The sequence below is a fragment of the Acanthaster planci genome, linkage group LG08 (assembly GCF_054643075.1).
Source record: "Acanthaster planci isolate LZ-2023a linkage group LG08, COTS_SCS, whole genome shotgun sequence".
In the NCBI taxonomy this organism is placed as follows: Eukaryota; Metazoa; Echinodermata; class Asteroidea; order Valvatida; family Acanthasteridae; genus Acanthaster; species Acanthaster planci.
In genome coordinates, this window is record NC_141784.1 from 16309521 (window position 1) to 16328994 (window position 19474).

The 19474-nt window shown below is 40.2% G+C and overlaps 1 protein-coding gene across 11 annotated transcripts in view; it reads left to right on the top strand.

Moving 5' to 3' along the window:
- Positions 1-9360, top strand: part of LOC110987806 (uncharacterized) — a 44926-nt gene extending 35566 nt beyond the window's left edge. For 10 of the 11 annotated variants that reach the window (XM_022250900.2, XM_087140426.1, XM_022250899.2 and 7 more), the window contains 3 exons: positions 5805-5918; positions 7271-7371; positions 7671-9360. In XM_022250900.2, coding sequence (XP_022106592.2) covers positions 5805-5918; positions 7271-7371; positions 7671-7874 — 419 coding nt within the window. In that variant the 3' untranslated portion in view covers positions 7875-9360. The remainder of the gene's footprint in view (positions 1-5804; positions 5919-7270; positions 7372-7670) is intronic. The other variant, XM_022250908.2, reaches the window with a different exon arrangement.
- Positions 9361-19474: the final 10114 nt, after the last annotated feature.

A 19474-nucleotide genomic window follows, 5' to 3' on the forward strand; every position in this document is an offset into this window, starting at 1 on the left:
TGATCGAACCGTGTGACATGTGGCTTAGTCTTGCTCGCAGCCGCTTTAGCTATTTTAGCTTTGATTTCACACAGCGCCCTCTTTTTTTGCCGTGTCAAAATGATAAAAATCCGTTTTTTATGGTGATAAAAATGTACGGCCATATTTTCATCAATTTTTCGTACAAAATACGCTAAAATCATACTACTTGGCAGGTATGATAATGCCATCCTGGGACTGGACTTCTTGCAAGAAAACAAATGCCAGCTAGTCTGGCAGAGTGTCTCACTGTTGATAACTACAATACCCCTCTGCTGAAGTATCCACAGGTGCCTGCAGTCTGCTGGGTACAGATTACTGAGAATGTCGTTGTGCCACCTTCATCTCAAATGCTACTGGAGTGTCAAGTTGTCAGCGATGGAGGTGAGCTGCCAATATGGGGTGTGCTGTAGAATAGAGAGACAGTTGCCGAGAATCGTGAGATTCTCATGGCCAGTGCTCTTGTACATGTACATACCCAGGACAACCATGTACCAGTGAGACTCCTAAACCTATCGCCTGAAGCACTCATGCTCAGAAATGGGACTGCTGCTGCCATGCTGGAGCTGGTGGATAGTGTTGCAGAACTGGAACACAAAGAACAGAACAGACGGGAGACCAGGGAGAGTGAAGAGCTGGGGGTACCTGAACACCTGTCTTCACTGTTTGAGTTCAGCTACAGAGGGTTAAAGGTTGATGAGTGAGCTGGACTTGCAGCCTTATTGAGATGGTTCGGTGATGTGTTCTCTACTGGGATGGAGACATTGGCCGGACTAACCTGACCCAGCACCGCATTGGGACCGGGACAGCCCCACCCATTCAACAGAGACTGAGGAGAGTACCCTGTACCAAACAGGAGGTGGCAGACGAAAAAAATAGCCCAAATGCTCTTGCAGGGTGTCATTGAGACATTTGAGAGTCCATGGAGTTCACCACTTGTCCTGGTGAGAGAGAAGGACGGGTCTGTCCTAGTGTGCAGTGACTACTGAAGGCTGAAGGAAGTTACAGTGAAAGACACACAACTACTCCTGCACATAGAGGACAACCTTGACTCACTGGCAGGGTCCCAATTCTTCTCAACCTGGACCTTGCTTTTGGGTACTGGCAGGAAGAGGTACATGTAGCTGAGGAAGACAGGCTAAAAACTTAATTTCGTACGGGGTGAGGTGGGCTCTACCAGTTTGTTACCATGCCTTTTGGGTTGTGCAACGTGCCCTCCACTGTTGAGCGCTTGATGGAGCGTGTCCTCGCAGAGTTGCAATGGCACATGGCTGTGTTGTACATGTACCTTGATGCCATCATCGTATTTGGATGGGCATTTGATGAACACATGCAAAGATTTTGCCAAGTTTGCAGAGGCTTTGTGCAGCCAACCTAAAGTTGAAGCTCCTCGGTCATGTGGTATCACCTGCTGGGGTTGCTAGTGACCCTGGAAAGGTTTGTGCTGTGCGGAACTGGCCTTTGCTGGCCATTGTTGCTGATGTCTGAAGCTTTCTTGGACTGGTGTCTTACTACAGGTGGTTTATTTAGGGCTTCGCTCACATTGCTCGATCGGAGCAGGCAACTGACAGCATACAATGACTTGTTCAGATCAAAAGAGCACACCACGAACTTGCCGGGGCAGAGCAGTTTGCAAGCCCCCGCGGTACTTGCAGCAAGTCTATCCTTGCCCTAACATTATCGAGCCTGCAGAGGGCGCTAACAACCGTCGTCATACACACAGCAAGCTGGGACAGGAACAAACAGTGATGGAGCATCAAACAACATACAAGTGCACAGTTCCCAGACTACAGTCCATCTTACAATGAATGCAGGCACGAGAAAGCGGCACATGAAGAGCGATCTTTTTGTTGTGGACAATGCCCCCAGACCTACAGGCCGGTTGACTACCTGGCTCAACGTGCCAGATCCCATGAGGCAGCAGCCAGTGGAGGGGTGGCAGGTGAGGGAGCAGCTGTTGGGAGCGTTGCCGCACCAGCCCCGGTGAGGAGAATTTCTCTAGATAGATAGCCTTGATCAGCCTTGCCTTGGATGAGAGAATCATCAGATCTTCAAGGGTGGTGGTACAGGTCAGACCAGGTGGAGACAGCAGGCTAGAGTAGGTGCTCCCCAACAAGAAAGTTACAGCATGCAGAGGTGAAGACTTGGGAGGCCACTGCCTCTGATGACAGAGGAGTTATCTACTTTCACCAGGGAGACCAGGACGGAACCAGACGGCACCCTAGTATGCAAAGAAACTGAGGCCGTTGGATTCTAGGAACTGGGGGACATCTAGTGGAGAACATGGCACCGTGACAGCCTGGGAGAGGGGCCACAGTAGATGGCCCCCACTAGACCTGTCAAGCCGTAATGGACTTACTGTGGGTAGTCCTCGATGATTGTTGTGTGTTTGCTTGAATAAGGAACCAAATTGCAGCCTAAATCAACATTAACCAACATTCTCACAGACACCCTAGTTAAATTGATGGACACTAATTCAGACCAACTTCTGGACAGTGATTAGTGATAAGTTGTAATTCGATTTCGTCTTTTCTGATCATGCTCATTAAACCTTTCAAAATAATAATAAGAAGAAGATAGGTGTATTTTGCCCCTATTCAGGAGAATAGGCCATTTTTGGGAGGGGGCAGTGTAGGGGACAGTTTGTTTTCCATAGTTTACTAGTTGATGGCACCACCAGCTCCAGCAGCATGCACCTGGCCTGGGCCAGTCAGTGCTCTGGAAATAGTTAACTATAAATAGACTACTTCAATATGGAAGGGAAGGGTTTGGCCAGGTTCCAGGGCAAGGTTAAGTTGTTACAAAATGTATACTTTTCCACATAGTGTGTTTTTGTATGCTTAGAGGGTAACCAACTGTTTTGATTACAAACCTGTAAAATGCACCTTTGTGCCTCAGTAAACCTTATTTTCAACCTTGGTCTCACTATTTCAAAGGGTATTTTAATGCCTTTATGGTTTATATTCATGAGAAAAACTGAGAAGTCATTTCAGGAGGAAGCCTAAATGTTACACTGGTTTGTACACAAGTGCTGCGCTGTTGTAGATTTTACTGGACTAAGTTTTCCCTGCTTTGCTGATTCATTGCTGTTTATGTGCATAGCATTAAGAAACCATCTATCCCTCTTTCAGAAATGTTCTCATTTAGTAAACTCTGGGTTCACAATTTGAATAGAAATACCTATGCACTGAACCATGTCTTCCCTTGACTTCACAGCAACAGCACCCTCAGTTGTCCAGGAAAACATGGGTAATTTTAATTGTTTAAAAGTGTGCACTTCTTAATCCATTTAATAAAATAGGAGTGTGTAAGATGTTTCATTGATGAAAATTACTAAGATGCAGAAAAATTGTGCTCAAGAAAAATTTATTGCAGCTACACTTAAAAAAAATGAGTTGTGTTTTTGGAAGCATTGCGGCAGTAGGCCCATCTTGGGAGAATTCAAAAAGAAAAAACAAGTTTAGTTTTGGAGTTAAAATCCCTGAGTCAACTGTGTCCCCCTTTTCTAGTGTTGCGCTAAATTAGAGGACAAAAACCCAACTAGATTTACGCTACAATACTGACTACTAATGAGCATACCAGACGAAACTGTCCAAAGGTGTTATCAAAGTTATAAATTTCTATAATCCCATCAGAATTGACCAATTTACATGCAAAGAAGCTATAATTATTCCTAACAACTTTTAATATATTACATCAGTTTCTAGAAGTCTCTGTCGTCTAGAATTAATTGAAGAACTTCTAACCAATCCACAAGCTCTTAGTTACACTTGAATAGTTGCCATTTTGGATTGCACACCAAGCCTATTTATAGTACAGTTTACACAAACCTGGGCAGTTTTTAAATGTACAATTAAATAAACAAGTACAGTACTGAGATGGAATTATTGTTAAAAATGGACTCTCAAACATTGGATTTTAATAGACCTGAGCTCCTAAAGACGAAAATACAGGACTGCTAGAAGAGAAGGTGAGATTTGGGAAAGATAAAATAAAAAAAAAGAAAGTTTGTTGGCATTTTCGTCACAATATTGTTCATCAAATGTAGTGTGACTTTTTAATAATAAACCTTAACACATTTATTTATCTTAAAAAAATGAAAGTTGCTACGTTGAGTTATTAGACAAATGATATAAAAACACCAAGACGGTCCATCGTAATTCATGGCTGAGGTCAGTGATAACAAAGTCAAAGTAGCAATGGTGAGAATGCCATGACTGATGATCAACTAGCAAGTACTCTTTCTTACACAAATTGTGTCACAGATTTTTTTGTCCCTTTGTTTTGTATTGTTCAGTGTGTAACAAAAGTTTTCTTTTGGGCACATTGGTGGTGTTTGAAATTTCAAATAACCATTAGTGCACAATTGTCAGCTCATATAAACATTAATGCACTCCATGAAAACCTTGCCCGAGAGTGATACACTGATCTCTAAACTGTGCTTTGTGATTGGATGTGACATCTAGCAAAGCATACCCCATACAAGTGCACAAGGTCATTGACAGGTGCGTCAGTTACCAAAGTCCTTTGCGATATGAATAATTCAGTGTTTGCGCAATCAGTTCCTGGCAGGTTCCTAACTTAGCGCTTAATTATTATTGTAACTATTTTCAGAGATTTAGGCTGGGGTGAGTTTACTTTTTCTGAGAGGTTTAATGTAGCACCCTTTATATGTCATATTTATTTTTTGGACGAAATGGGGTTATGGTCTTGGGGATGTTTTGTAACTTTGGTCTTTCTTTTTCAAGTTATCTGAATGGATGAATGGGGCAGGTATTTAGTAATTTATCACGGGTTTGGGTTAAATAGCCCTATTTTTCAGAAGTTTAAAAATGGCAAAAGCCCTTTGTAAAATTGATCATTGCTTATGTAATTTCCCTGTAGCGTGTAATGCGCATGCAGCATGGGTAAGTGGAATGCGTCTCTGGTCTGGTCCGAGCCAATTTGGCTTATCAGACCGGTGTTTATCTCCAGTTTCCTTGGCATGAATTGAATGAGAATATTTATTTTCCCCCTGGATGGGATGCCAGTCCATTGCAGGTTGCTTCCCTAGCTAATGCCGGTACCCATTTATACTCCTGGGTGGAGAGAGGCAAGTAGGTATGAAGTGACTTGTCAAGGGCCACACCATACTACCAGCAGCTGGATTCAAGCCTCCAACCCTATGATTGGAAGCCACAGACCCTAACCACTTGGCCACATGCCCCCTGGAATATGTCACTGGAGCAAGACATTCAATGACTGGCTGTAGTTGGTAACCACAGCAGACGATTAGCAACTGTACACAGTCCAACAATTAAGTACCTTCACAGAAAAGATTCTACATCAGGCCATGATTAAATAATTAACATTAGAGACCTATTTGCAATGATGTGATCCAGTATTTGTGAACACTCATTATAAATGGGTCACCAACCATGCTTTTTATGCAACAGTCACAAAAACCTTGCACTGTAAAAGGAATTTGTACTATGCAATTTTGCTGCAACAGATTTTCTCCCCATAGGAACATGCATAGTTTTTCGCTGGGACCAAAGACATATTTTGTTATTTAACCAGAATTTTTGCCACAACCAAATTTGTCAGAAGGAAAGTCAACTGTATACTAAAAGGAATTATCAAAAAGGAATCCATCGATGACAAAGTGGTCATTTCTTCAAAATTCTTCCAATTTTCTGCAGATGTTGGTAAAGTTTGTGTCAACTGTAGCATTCTATCTAAGAAAGTATAAAGAAACTTACTAGTAACCAAGTGGACTTCTTCCTCCCAAACTTATTCTACTACAGACCTGACAGATGCAGCGATATCATCAGTGTTGTCTTGCTGTCCTCTTATAGTAGAGCTCTACTTGATGGGACTCAAACGCATAACAGAAAAGCCATTTATGCCCATCATATCAGGTGTGAAATCTTAAATATTTTTACAGAACTTTTATAATATCTGTGTGGAGATTTTTCCATCAGAATTAATGCAAAAATGCCAGTGCCAGTTAGTGGAGGAGCCTCCCTGGTACACAGTAAATGTCAACACGTAATAGAAGCGCGCATTAACCAGTTAGGTAAGAGCAATCTCTTTTGGTTTCCACCTCCTCTATTGAATGCCTAATTCCCTCTCCTAAAGCTCAGGTTTCATATTCGATGTTGGTAACGTATCAGACCTACAGTAGGAGCCGTTTTTACAACACTGGTCTTTCAGTGTTTACAACAAATGAGAAGAATCCCATCCTTGGCTTTCTTTTGGCACCGTATTGATTCGTATTGAACCAGTATCCCCTATTTTCAAGATGTATTTTTGCGTTGGGGAGATGTTAATTTTGCCCTTACCCAACGTATATATTAATAAACACTGTATGCTCAGTGCTTGTCCGAGAGCTTGTGAAAAATATCACAAGCTTACTCGGGTGGGACTCAAACCCACGACCTCCTGCTTACTAATGCAGACAACTTAACCACTCGACCACCAAGCTTGCTGGGGTCGGCTGGCCGGTCCGAGTCAGGTGAAGCAGCGGGTACCGTGAACTATTTTCAAGATGTATTTTTTTTATATACATTTTTTTTTTTTTACAAATACGTCTTGAAAAATCTTGAAGCCAGGCAAAGCCCAAGACTGAGATGAAGCCATTGATGAGTCATTTTAACCACTTGACAGTGGTATTATTTCATATCATACTTGTGCCAGGCTCAGCATTACATGTATTTACAGCTGGGACTACAAATGTTTTAAAACAAGATTACACAACCATAGTGCTTTTAAAAGTTGAACTTTTTTCAAAAATGCTGACCTTTGGTGGTCCAAGCTGTGGCCCACAGTGTCATGAGGGCTGAAAACATGCTGAACCTTGAAGGACTTCAGTTCATGTATTTGGAGCCTCTATTCATGTACAAGTTCAACTGGAATCACTAAAGCATGGGAATGAGAATGGATGTCACCCAGCACTGCATACATAATTTACTGGAACATTTTATATATGCTTCAGAAATAGGAAATCCCAGCATGTGTATATGCCATCTGGTGTAAAGGTAAACCAGCCTAACTTTTTCTCTTTTCTGAACTCTCGCAGCCATTTCCTCCCCTTTTAGATTTGCAGAGTGTCAGAAATGGCTTACATGTAGCTAATTGTAAAATATTTTGCCCCAAATTTTCAAAATACGTGTACTAAAGTATTATGAGTGATATTTCTTGGAAGGACGATATCAGCCACAGAGGCCATAAACTCAAACAGTTCCCTATCCTTTATGATTCAATCCCTCAGAATTGGCAAAATGGCAGCGCTGTAAGAAGTTAATCAAACTGAAGATGACAGAAAGGACTCTTCTCCAGAGGAATGGTGTGGAGCAGTTGTCAAGCGATGAGGTACAGTCTTTATCCCCCTTGCTGAACCAAATTCATTTTGAACTCCAATTCTCTGTACCATCATTGCAAAAAGTGTGGTGCCAAGTGGACTCCATGCCCACTTTCTTACTACATATACAGTCGAACATGTATTTTAGTCTCAGTACTCAAGAAAGATCTCAGTTAACAACTGCAAAATGAAAGACAGTCAACATAGCTGTTGCCTTTTGATAATCAGCAAATGTGAAGAAGTGCAAGATGGACAACCCGTACATGTTAATCACTGATTCCAAAGGGTCTTCCATTTTTTTTCCAAACAGGAATACGAGGATTTATTTTCCCCAGTGAGGTCGACTTGCTATGCCCCATGTCTACGCACCCTTGAACTGCAGTACTGTGATCGAGTCAGTGATGATCTTCTGGCAGAGCTGGTGGCTATCTGCCTTGGTGCACTCTCCATTATTGACTACTATGGTATGCAGATCAAACCAAAGCTATTGAGATGGAACACACCCGATACCTAAGCAAACTTTGTCTGACTTACTCTGTGTTTCAGTAGAGATACTGAATATTTTCAGATTGTTTGAAAATTGATTATTGTTAGCAGCCTCACTTGACATTTTGTAGTGAATATCAAGCAGTGTGTGTTCATTTATAAGTTTGTATAGGTTTTCTCAGTCAATTTTAGCAAATGAGCAGCCAATTTAGTTTTCTTGCATTCAAATTAAACCGATTTTGCTTCTCCAGTTTTTACTGTTTCAAACTCTGAATTCAAGCATTCGATTTTGTTTTGAGGCATTTCATTCCTTAAGCAGTGTGTTCAATTTAGCATTTTGTTCTTTCTCTTGATGCACAGTCGTTCAATAATAGCAGATCTAGAGATTTGTACTCATTTGTTTGATTTCAATTTTACAAGGCAATCAATTTCCCAAATGTGAACAAACAGACAACAAACTGATTGCACTAGACAACCGTTTCATATCTTCACTTCAGTAACGACTGTCACACTTTTTAACAATTTTATTTGGGCCTATTGGTCATTTTCCTTTTTTTAAATTTTACTTTTTTGGGTGAGGGGGGCTAGTCCTTTTGGTTGACTGACCAAGACCTAATCCTTTGGGTTTATATTTGTGAAAAATTGAAGTTTGTTATTGTTTGGTTGCTTCTTTTTGTTAAATCCTGATTTCTTATTGTTTATGTTGTTTCTTTCTGTACCATCAATCTGTTGGCATGCCAGACATCTTGGCATGGATATTTGGGTATGGTTATACCACCAGATGCGCTTCAATTTGGTGCTGGCATCAACACTCTCAATGGAAGCTTGTGTTTTAGATTGCACAAATGAAATAAAAGTTTGTCCAATATGCCTTGAAAAGATCCTGCAAATTGGGAAGCTGTTCTGTTGAATTGTTAAATTGAATGATTACTTTGTTCAATGGAATGACACAGCAGTACCTTTACTTTGTCACAGCAAAATGTTGTGCACTATGAAGTTAGTAAGTGTACAGATTACAAGCTTGTCAACAGAAGACGGCAAACACGTGATTAAGTTTTGAGTTCTTTGTACATATCGAAGACAAATGAGTGCAATTTGTCATTCAGTCAAAATTCAGTGATGTGTTGTATTCATTGAAATCAGGGCAGTAAAAGAATGGGTAAGTTTAACCCAAGCCAGTTCCATATTTCCACTCCATTGCCGTTAGGAATCAGTAGTTACTTTGTGACCTTCATTGCCATAGAGAATTTGAATACATGTACATGTATCTTGAGAAAAAATCCCATCATTTTATACAAGCTGTACTGTATTTTTTTCCATGCGTTAAATAAAAAAATGTACACGTATTTTTCCCTAAAATTATCGTCTTTAGTGATGCAGAATGGCACTTTTTCTAAAATTAGAGTGCTTGTTATAGTAAAATATATGTACATGTGCTTTCAAATTACAGTAGGCTCGTTATAACTAATAAGGTTATGATTAAATTCCTGTTATACAGGCGAAATTGTACAGGACGTTTTTGAGACTCCATTGCGTGACTTCCCAAGCATTGTTGGTGACCCATTTATAACGTACTGTGTGAGGCTTGCCGATGCACCATGTAAAAACTGGCAAGTGAACTTCATGTTTCGACCACTGAGGATGCTATGGTCGTCCTCTGGAGAGTGATGCTGCATTGGTCGGAGAGGGTTGGCTAAGTATTTATGAAAGCAGGGTGGACGGACGAGGTGTGAAATTTAGCGTAGAAGCTGGTATACCCAAAGTTGGTATAGCTGGAGTGTGGAAAGTTGGATGCCAGATGCTGGTTGTTGGGGCGCGGAGATGATTTTTGGCTGAGCATGCTGGAAGCTTGTAGGAGTGGACGCTTGGAACCTGATGTCTTGGGAACCAGTTTTTTGTCTGTAAATTCGGTTGGCATCTCTGATCATCCTTCTGAGCCAATTACTAGAGTGATGATTTCAGCAGAGTCCTAACTGATGTGGGGGGTCCCTGAAGTGTACATGCTTAGGTGACCAGATTAAAAATAACACAGTTCTGCAAACTGCTCTTCAAAATTCTTTTGGATTCAACAAAAATTTGTCAAATCACCTAAATTACACGAAATTCGTTTTAAATACCCAAACTCTTATGCAGATGTAATAAAACTGCCTTATCATTTCTGGCAAGTTTCGCTCACAGAACCTCAGGGGCCCAGGTAATTCTGTCAGCGCATAAAGTGGCTTGCCAGAGCCTGTTCCGTTGTACTTTTGTATGGGAAAAAATAGTTTACAAGTACTTGGAAAAAAAAAGCTGTTTATAACAAATCTGCTATATTTTCTGCTGCACTTGCCGATTGTACAGAATTTGCAGGGAATCTGCTTAAAAATCCGTTCTGCTAAAGTTTAACATTCGATTGTTTCTTTCCCCCAAAGTTCGACCGTTTGCCAACTCAACTTGGGGCAACTCGTTCGTTGGGACTACTCGACCGTTTACCAAGTCGACCGTTAAGACAGCTCGACCGTTCAAGGCGTGTACATGACGGTGTTAGGGGCGTTTAACTCGGATTGCAGACCATGCGTTTGGTAAATTTGTGTGTCTGGTTACATCATGACTTGAGTCACCGGGTAGCGTTTTTTTCTGTACATATATTCTCTATGGGCCCATCAAACGCATTCTGATTGGACATATTTCATGAAGCCAACAGGTCTGATTGGACCGCTGTATCAAAGGTCATGCTTGATGCATGAGCACACTTGGCTATTATCTACGAAAGAGTCTTGAGCGCTATGCATATGCGAGGCTATGTACATGTACATGTACAGTACATGTATACATGTATGTACTATACAGTACAATCGCGGTGTTTTTTACTGAGTTCCTCAATGATCGGAGCTTTGTTTGACTCGCACATTTTTGAGACTTTTGAATTGACTTGTAGTGGGAAAATTTAGTTAGTTACAACACCAGCAGTATACGTATATAATTACAAAAAAATCGCAATCATTGTTTTTAAGATTCACTCTGGAGTTAAATCTGACCGTAAATGATTTGGTTTACCATGAAATGCGGTTTTAGGACATAACACAGGGTTTATGAAAGTCGTATCCAGTATTTGGACAACTCAGGGGAAATATGTTTTCTTAAAACAATTACCGGAGGAAAGGAACCTGTCAAAACCAAGGCTATTTCCAGAACAAAGCAGCTTACTCATGTACATGTATAAGTAAATAAATGACTGAATAAATAAATAGTAATAATATCCCAACGAGGAATATAAAGTTGGTGATTCTTTAGCCCGACAGAGAGACCAGAAGTAAAATTTTCAGTAACATCTGAGGGTAAGCTGTCACAGAAGCAGGGAAAACCAACAAAAACAGAGTGGTGAAAAGTAAGAGTTAATTAGGTAGGTGACAAAAGCTAACCTTATGGACATTAGGTTGAGCAACGTATTAGAAGTATTACTTCAACCACAGGGGTCTTTTCTGCAATAAATACCATTCTGCAATAAATACTATTACTACATTCGTGAAGGAAAAGACTTTTGAGTTTTCGGTGCAGTTGGGTCTTGCTCACTACAATTTTATTGTTCGCACTAAACACATCTGGAACTTCTTTCCCACATTGTATAAGCTGCTGAGGTAGTTTTGGTTATTTCTGTAAATGTTGCATAAGCCAACGTGACACCCTGTCCTTGCTGCAACGACATTGTTACATCGAGATGAACAGAATATTTACTGTAGTTTCTTGCATAGTCTGATTTCCCGTATAGTCCAAGGATTACGTACAATACAAACAATAAAGTCTCGTTAACAAGAACACTGTTAATTCGAGTTTTTAAGGCTACCAAGGAAATTTAAGTTGTTATCATTTGTTATTTTTATTCCTGGTACAACAAAGTTCACATTATAACAAGGTACAGCCCACAAAGTCTGAGGGATCTCTTCTTAACGAGGAACGTTGTTCACGAAAATCGATGTACATGTTTTACAACTGCAACAGAACTTTGTAAAATGCAAATATTTCTACACATTCTGTAACCTAACTTGCATTTACCAATTGCATGTAGCCATTGTTTGGCATGTACGAAGGTTTATCCACTGCAAACACAAGGCGGGGGTTCCCTTCGTTTTCTCAGAATGACGCAATCTACAATCAGAATTCGCATCTTGGCATGAACCAAAAAAAAAACCTTTTTAAGCTTGTTGAGCTCTGAAGACAAATGAAACTGCATCCGATCTTGAACATGAATAAAGCGAGTCATACTCTACATTTTGCAATACTTGTAGTTTTCATCCGGTTTGATAAATTATTGATCTCGCTCACTTTGGGGTTATCGGTTATGGACGTCCGTCAGACCCCCCCCCCCACGGAAACTGGCTGTCAACAGCACCGCATGGACCCTGAGTTAGACATGCTTGGATCAACGGAGGTTTTAGACAGTTAACTTATGGGTTGAGCTAAAGCTGAAATTTTTAGGTCACTAAAAAACTGCCCTTTTCTGTGACCTCCACCACGGACGATCTGGCAGACGTCCAGCGCCTTTAATAATGGTATTTCATTTCATATAAGAAGTTATAGAGTTATATTCGATCTTAATTTGTCATTTAGGAGAAAGAAACTCACATGTTCTTTCAGTATCACAAAGCTGACTAAACTCTTCTCCTTGAATTACTTGATAAGGTTGATTGGGATTTGTATATTTCTCCTGATTTGGACATGGATATTATGTGGAATACACATAAAACACAAAACACTTTTTGTTAACACAAAAAGGCTGCAGGCGCAAACCCTGGGTAAAACGTGATTTAGTTACTCTCATCAGACATAAGAAGAGATCTTACAAAAGAACAAGTATAAATCCCTTCGTGACCAGATCAAGTACAAAACAAGGAAATGTTACTCTGATTACCTGAAGGAACGTACTTCGAATTGTGCTGAAAATCCTAAGCGTTTCTGTTTTTTTGTCAGCTCAACTCGTAAATCTTCCACTCTGAACGCCCTCCACGTAGAAGGTGAAACCATTTCTGACCCGTATAGTGTTGCTAATGCTTTTTTGAAAAGCTTTCAAACCAAATTTTCCGTTTCTGAGGTCCTGAAATTCCCAAATTGTGATCATTACAGCTCTGACTTCCGTCTCAGTATTTTTATGACTTCTGTTTTCGAAGTGAAACGCTTGCTTAAGGTACTCCCGACCCATAAAGCATGTGGATCTGACGACATTCATCCTCTCCTCGAGATTTCAGTTGACTCCATAGCTCGTCCATTGTCTAAGCTTTTTAATGCTTCACTTTCTACAGGGCAGGTTTCTTCAGAGTGGAAGATGATTAATGTTGTTCCAATTTATAAATCTGGTATTAAGCATGATCCTAGTAATTAGCGACCTGTTTCTCTCTGTTCTACTGTCTCAAAACGCCTTGAGAAAATTGTAGCAAATCCTTTACGCGAACACATGCTCACACGTGATTATGTGTCAGATACCCAGCATGGTTTTTTGCCTAAAGGCTCATGTATTACTCCGCTCTCTACATTGTATCATGATTGATGCCATCTTCTTAGATTGGGCTAAAGCCTTTGATAGAGTTAACCATAATATTCTACTTGATAAATTGCATAAATATGGTGTGTGCGGTTTCCTCTTAAACTTGGTCTCTTCTTACTTATCAGGTCGCATGCAGAGTCCAATCTTGGGGAAGTTATTCGGACCGGGCTCGTGTCCCTTCAGGTGTCCCTCAAGGCTCTGTCCTTGGACCAACACTGTTCAACGTATTTACATTTGATCTTCCATTCTGCATTCAATCAAGTATCACACAATATGCAGATGACACTGTTGTTTTTAGAAAAATCTTTAGTCCCTCAGATGTATGCATATTACAAAATGATTTGACATGTATTGATAATTGGTGCTCTTTAAATAGAATGAATCTTAATGTTAATTAACAAGTGTGAAGTCATGTGTCTGTCTCGCTCCAAATCATTTAGTCGTCCTAGTTATGTCTGGGTTCCCACGCCCTGGAGACTGTCGACCGTTTTGAGTATCTTGGTGTGACTATATCTAATGATCTGAGCTGGAAGAAGCATGTTGACTTAACTGTGTCTAAAGCAACTAGAATGTCAGGCTTTGCCAATAGGTTGGTTATTTCTAGTGATCCACAAATCCAAATGAAACTGTTTTGTGTTCTTATTAGACCTATTATCGAATATGCTTGTCCGGGTTGGTTCCCTGGTCTGGTTTCTTTGCAGCATTCCATAGAATGTGTTCAACGTCATTTCACTCGATCTTGTTTAGGTTTACCCCGTAGGCACATACCTTGATTTCACATGAACAACTTAGATTACACTGCTCGTCACATCCAACTGGGTTTACCTCCCTTAATACTCAATAGGCTGAATTTTTTGCCAGTGGCTTTCATTGCTAAATGTCTGTATAATAGGTTTCATGTTAAAATTGAAAGTCTTTCCGTAGTCAATACTAGGCATCTTGACAGGGTTAAGTTTCTTCCCTTTTCCTCGCGTACACAAGCTTTTTATGACTCATGATTTGTTAGATTCCCAAGATTGTGGGACACTTTACCCATAGATGTCACAACAGAAATTGTTTTCAGTCTTAATTCTTTTATATCAAAGTTAAGAGACCAGTGGCTGTCTACTGAGGCTAACATTGTTTGATGCCATAATATTGATCCTGTATTTTCACTGTACATTCTATTGTTTATATATCTGGTTTTATTTTTTGTGCATTTTTGTATTTTAAGTCATTTTTATCTAGTGTTTTTCTTGTATGACATGCCATAATCATGAGGCAACATAGAAATATTTCTATACATCCCGAATTTGGGACTGATAGTTTCCAGTTCAGGTATTTCTGTCACAGGAAGCCCCAAATTGCGGGCTTATAGGGGCGGCTAGATGCAGAAATGTACATTCCATTGTTTATTTATCTAGTTTTATTTTTGTGTTTTTTTGTATTTTAAGCCATTTTTTATCTAGTGTTTTTCTTGTATTTGTTGACATTTTTTATGGAGACCCTCTCGACAGTGATTGAGTTCACTTTTAGGCTATCCGTCAGGGGTGTCAGCAGCTATTCTTCCTATATGTTGATAGGTATCGGTTTTTGTATTTTGTGTTGGTTTTTGTACCCTGAGAAATAATAAATGAAATGAAATAAGTCCCTGTCCACAACTTCACAAATAGCTAGTCCTTGACAATCCACCATTCTTAAGAACTTGTATACAATCTTCATGTAATGCTTTTGCAAAACAGCATTCAAGCCAAGGCGACCACGAATTCCACGAGATTCATCTAAAAATTTCTGGATTTTAGTATGTTGGGATGTGTTCACTTCAGTCTTCACAAGCTCAACACAACTGCCCAGCGGTTACAGGTGATTGTTTCGACGGTAGTTCAAACGTGACGAAGTGCTTTTTCTGTCATAAGCTCCGGTAGTCTTTGAAGATCAATGGGACGGCCGACATTGCTCTGTCTTCGTCGCACTGAACAACCGTCAGTATAGAAAAATACATGTAGTCTTGCAGACCCCGTCATGCCGCCCCCTCCCGCGCAGTTGGATCCCATCGCTGTTAGCTTGGAGTCTCCATCAGAGGATCTGAAAATGAACCGTGCCTAATACTGGACTTCACGCGACTACTATGCACACTTCCGTTGAGATGACTTATTGACGTTAGAAAATTATTTATTAATAGGCCAGGTTAATAAGATACATGTAGCTAGAGGGAGCTTTATTCAAGACGACAATGGGTGTTGCGATGTCGCATCATCAAAGGTGTTTCAATCACAGTGGGTCAGGCCCAAAAGAGGTTTTTTTTTTTAAATTTAAAGCAAACAATGAGTGAACTCGAACTGAAAATCATAAATAGGACAGAAGTTTTGATGGGGAGGAAAACAAATGCACAATCTTCATGAAAGCCCTCACACGGTCAATGGAGAGAAAATTAGGAAATTACAACTGTCTACACTCTTCAGCTCATGAAAGCCCCCACACGGTCAATGGAGAGAAAATTTGGAAATCACAACTATCTACACTCTTCAGTTAATCGATGTCCCACATTCCCCTTTCAAAATAAACTCACACGACCCTGTCGCACAGTAAACATGAAAGTTACTGTTCCACAAATTAAAAACATTTCTACAAAATAGATTCCCTCCCGCCAATTAAAAACCAACGGAAATCCCCCATTTCAACGCCCCCTTACACGCATGAACTGGTTCTCAAGTTTAAAAAACCTTTACTTACGTGCGACATCGGGTAGGCCTATCAGTTTCCAGGTCGTGCTTCGCCACGCCGCATGGCGCGGCCGGCCACTCGTACCACTATTCCCTGCTGTCGCGTCAAACAAGTAGGCATATTCGAAACCTTTGTTTTAATCATTTGCATCATATTGATAAATACGATTTAAAAGTTATTAAAAATTTAAAGACTGGCACGTGTACATTGAATACTAATCCACTGCGTATATTGTACCGTACAGTACATGTTGGCTTACGGTACATTGCCGTAGTGTGTAACAATACTTGCTGGTGCATGACGCCAGGCTTGCCCTTTATGAATGGGGTGTTAACTGTATAAAACGAGGTTCATCATAAGACGAGGTTTTTCGGAGAGTCCTTTCAACAGTGTGATTAGTGTTGTGAAAGTGCATAAAAATAGAGTCAGCCTCTGGATATTGCAAAGATGCAATTGGAAAAAACTGTAATGTTTTTGTTTCATCCATACACTCCCTGACAATGCAAATTTGTAGTATACGATACCTTTCATTGAGCAATAAAATGCTGAGAGAACTGCAGAGCAAGTTAACTAACGATTAATGCTGTAGCTAGGAAGTCCAGCTCGACTGCAATGAGGAAGAAGCCCGTACTTGGGATGTGTCGGCTCACTTTTTCTTGTTGCAAAAGAAAATACATGTATAGTGAACTATGTACAAGCCTGTTTATTGGAACCCCCCTAGTTCTTAAATCCTGACGTCTACGTCGCTAATTACACTGTTTTCTTGGCACTAATAATATTTATAGCCGATACCCCACCGTCTTGGTAGTTACGAGTCCTAAAGTCAGTTACTGTGGGAAGCTGGAGACTTCCCGTCAGAGTTTCTGCCGTTGCTGCCAGCCACACTCTACAGATGTCCACACATGCAACAACTTTATAGCCGATCCTCCGTTGAGTGATGCATGTACTTATTCTGCTCAACTTCTTAAGGATGGTTACCATCAACAGAACTTATACGCTCAATTACCAACTTCAAGTTGAAGGATTTGCACACACGAAAAGGATGTGGAAGAACACTGAAAGTGTAATCAGTCATGTGGGTTCAATATCCATGGATGCGGCATGTACGGTTGTAGCGCACAGGCGCTTTGACCACACCGTACCGATGATCAGTTGCTAGGTCTGCTGGTGTGGGAGACAGTAAATCTGTCCTCCAGTCCTTTCTCCTTTTAATTTGGAGAAAGATGTACGCGTGGGCCATGTGAGTGCAAAGCACAGGTGCGCTCATAACGAGTCAATTAATAAAAACTCTGGGTGACGGTTTTTTTTGTCTCGTATGTGCTGTGTTTTATTCTATGTACAAAGGGTATAGTTACAAGATATAAAAAAACGACAGTCGTGTGGTGGCCGGGATGGTGAGAACCTGGACAAAATACACAGAATACAGAAAAGTAAATAACCAATAAATTATGCTCTCCAATTCAATTTACTAGTTAATTTAAGCCAGTAATTTCTTTGAAGAAAAGGGTTTCTGAAGAAGAGCATATAGCAACAAGAATTTACCCATTCCAAGAGACAAATTAATGAGAATGTTATCAATACCAGTCTCCTGGAATTTAAGAAAACTTGACATTATTTTATTAGAGTGGACATTATAAATCATTCCATAGTCACGAGTTGAAAAGGCAAATGCATAAAACTAAGCTATGGCATTAGAAACGGCATAAAAAAAGTTATGTACAGGTATTTTATTCAAAGGTCCTACTTTCCACCCGGACTGGCCGTTCATGCCTTTAGGCTCGATGCGCGGCAGAAATGAGAGTGAGTGCTGCACAAAATGTGTGTAGATGCCCAGCGATAGCTGTGGTAGCTGGATCGAAATCAGCCTTGTGCTACTGCGTTACTTAACAAGCTAACTCAACGACGCCCAGACTGCCCGTACGCAGCCGACACCCAAGAATGCCTGGTATTCAATTTAAACAAAAGAACGACTTCTTAAATTTTGGAGACGCGCGCAGTGACAAAAAAGATTTGTGAATCGCCAGAGGGCGCTATAAATATTTGCGCGCAAGCGATCGAGAGAGGAGCGCCACCACGCACAGCACATGCACTACCCCGTACAAAAGGTGGAGCGTGACTAGAAACAGAAGAAAAATTCGCAGGAAATGGTGTCGGGTAAGAGTAAAGAATACGAAAACTCGACCTGGTAAGAGTTTGATGGACCTTGCATAGTAACAAGTCGCCTAACTCATCACGGTCAATGCTCCACAGCATACATCAGTCACGTTTCTGTCATCGGAACCACGTGCGCATTGCCGAAAGCAGCCCGTTTCTACGACGGGCTTTTTACAATTTCTTGATAAGACCATTAGCCTCTAAATTACCAATAAATAATTGAACCCGTTCAACATTCAATTTTAAAAAGAAAAATCAAAGATACAAAAATCTCAAATTGCAATTCCATTCCCATTAAAAATACATTTGCTAAATGCGTAGGATTTGTACTATTTTGTTTGTAGAACGCATTTAAGAAATTTATTTTAACCGCACCCGTCTATTACAATCCGATAAGCTTCAGTAAAATTCTTCTCGTGATTCCACTACATGAAGGCCCCACATTTCAATTTTGAGCTTTAGCTATTCAAACGAGAAGCAGTTGACGATGGAAATTTGCCAGACTTTCTGCATGCATGATGCATGTAATCGCTTAGATATGATTTTTCAAATGAAGATTCAGGCGCCTTCAGGATTTTCTTTCTGGCAGTTTTCTCCGAATTTAAGTTAAAAGATATCAAAAGACCTGGCACATACAAGCGCATGCATTACTGTCAGCTGATCGTCGATGAAAAAAACACATTACAGATCCACAAGCGTTTTCTGTGCATTTCACTTAAAATATTTAAGTCTAAACTTTATGAAATTTTAATTTAACAAAAGAAAAAAGTAGCCTTAGGGTAACATAATGCAACAGGTCGGAAACAAAATCAGGACAAAGTAAAATTTACAATCCTTTCTAGTTCATGAAGGAATTTAATTTTGGATAATTTCATTTGGGCGAAACTGCTAATACAGTCGAACCATACTTCATATTCTTTGATCAAACTGACATCAAGTAGTATCCTGCTATTTTTCTCCAAGCGTTAAGAAGTGCAATCAGGAACTACAATCTGATCGAATTTTTTTCTGTAATTAGAGTTCCAACTAAGGAAGCCTGTTCCCTTGAGCCTTAATACAAAATAATATACATGGTTTGTAAACAAAATGTTGTCCAAACAAAGTTGGTCTACATGTGCAGTGTAAAAACGTAATAACCTGTTGAAGGCAGCCTTGAGATTAAGGCTTCGAAAGTTCAGTTTCAAATATATCATATCATATTTGAACTGAAATACAAGTATTGCCAGGATTTTTTTCCGAACGTGTGACTACTT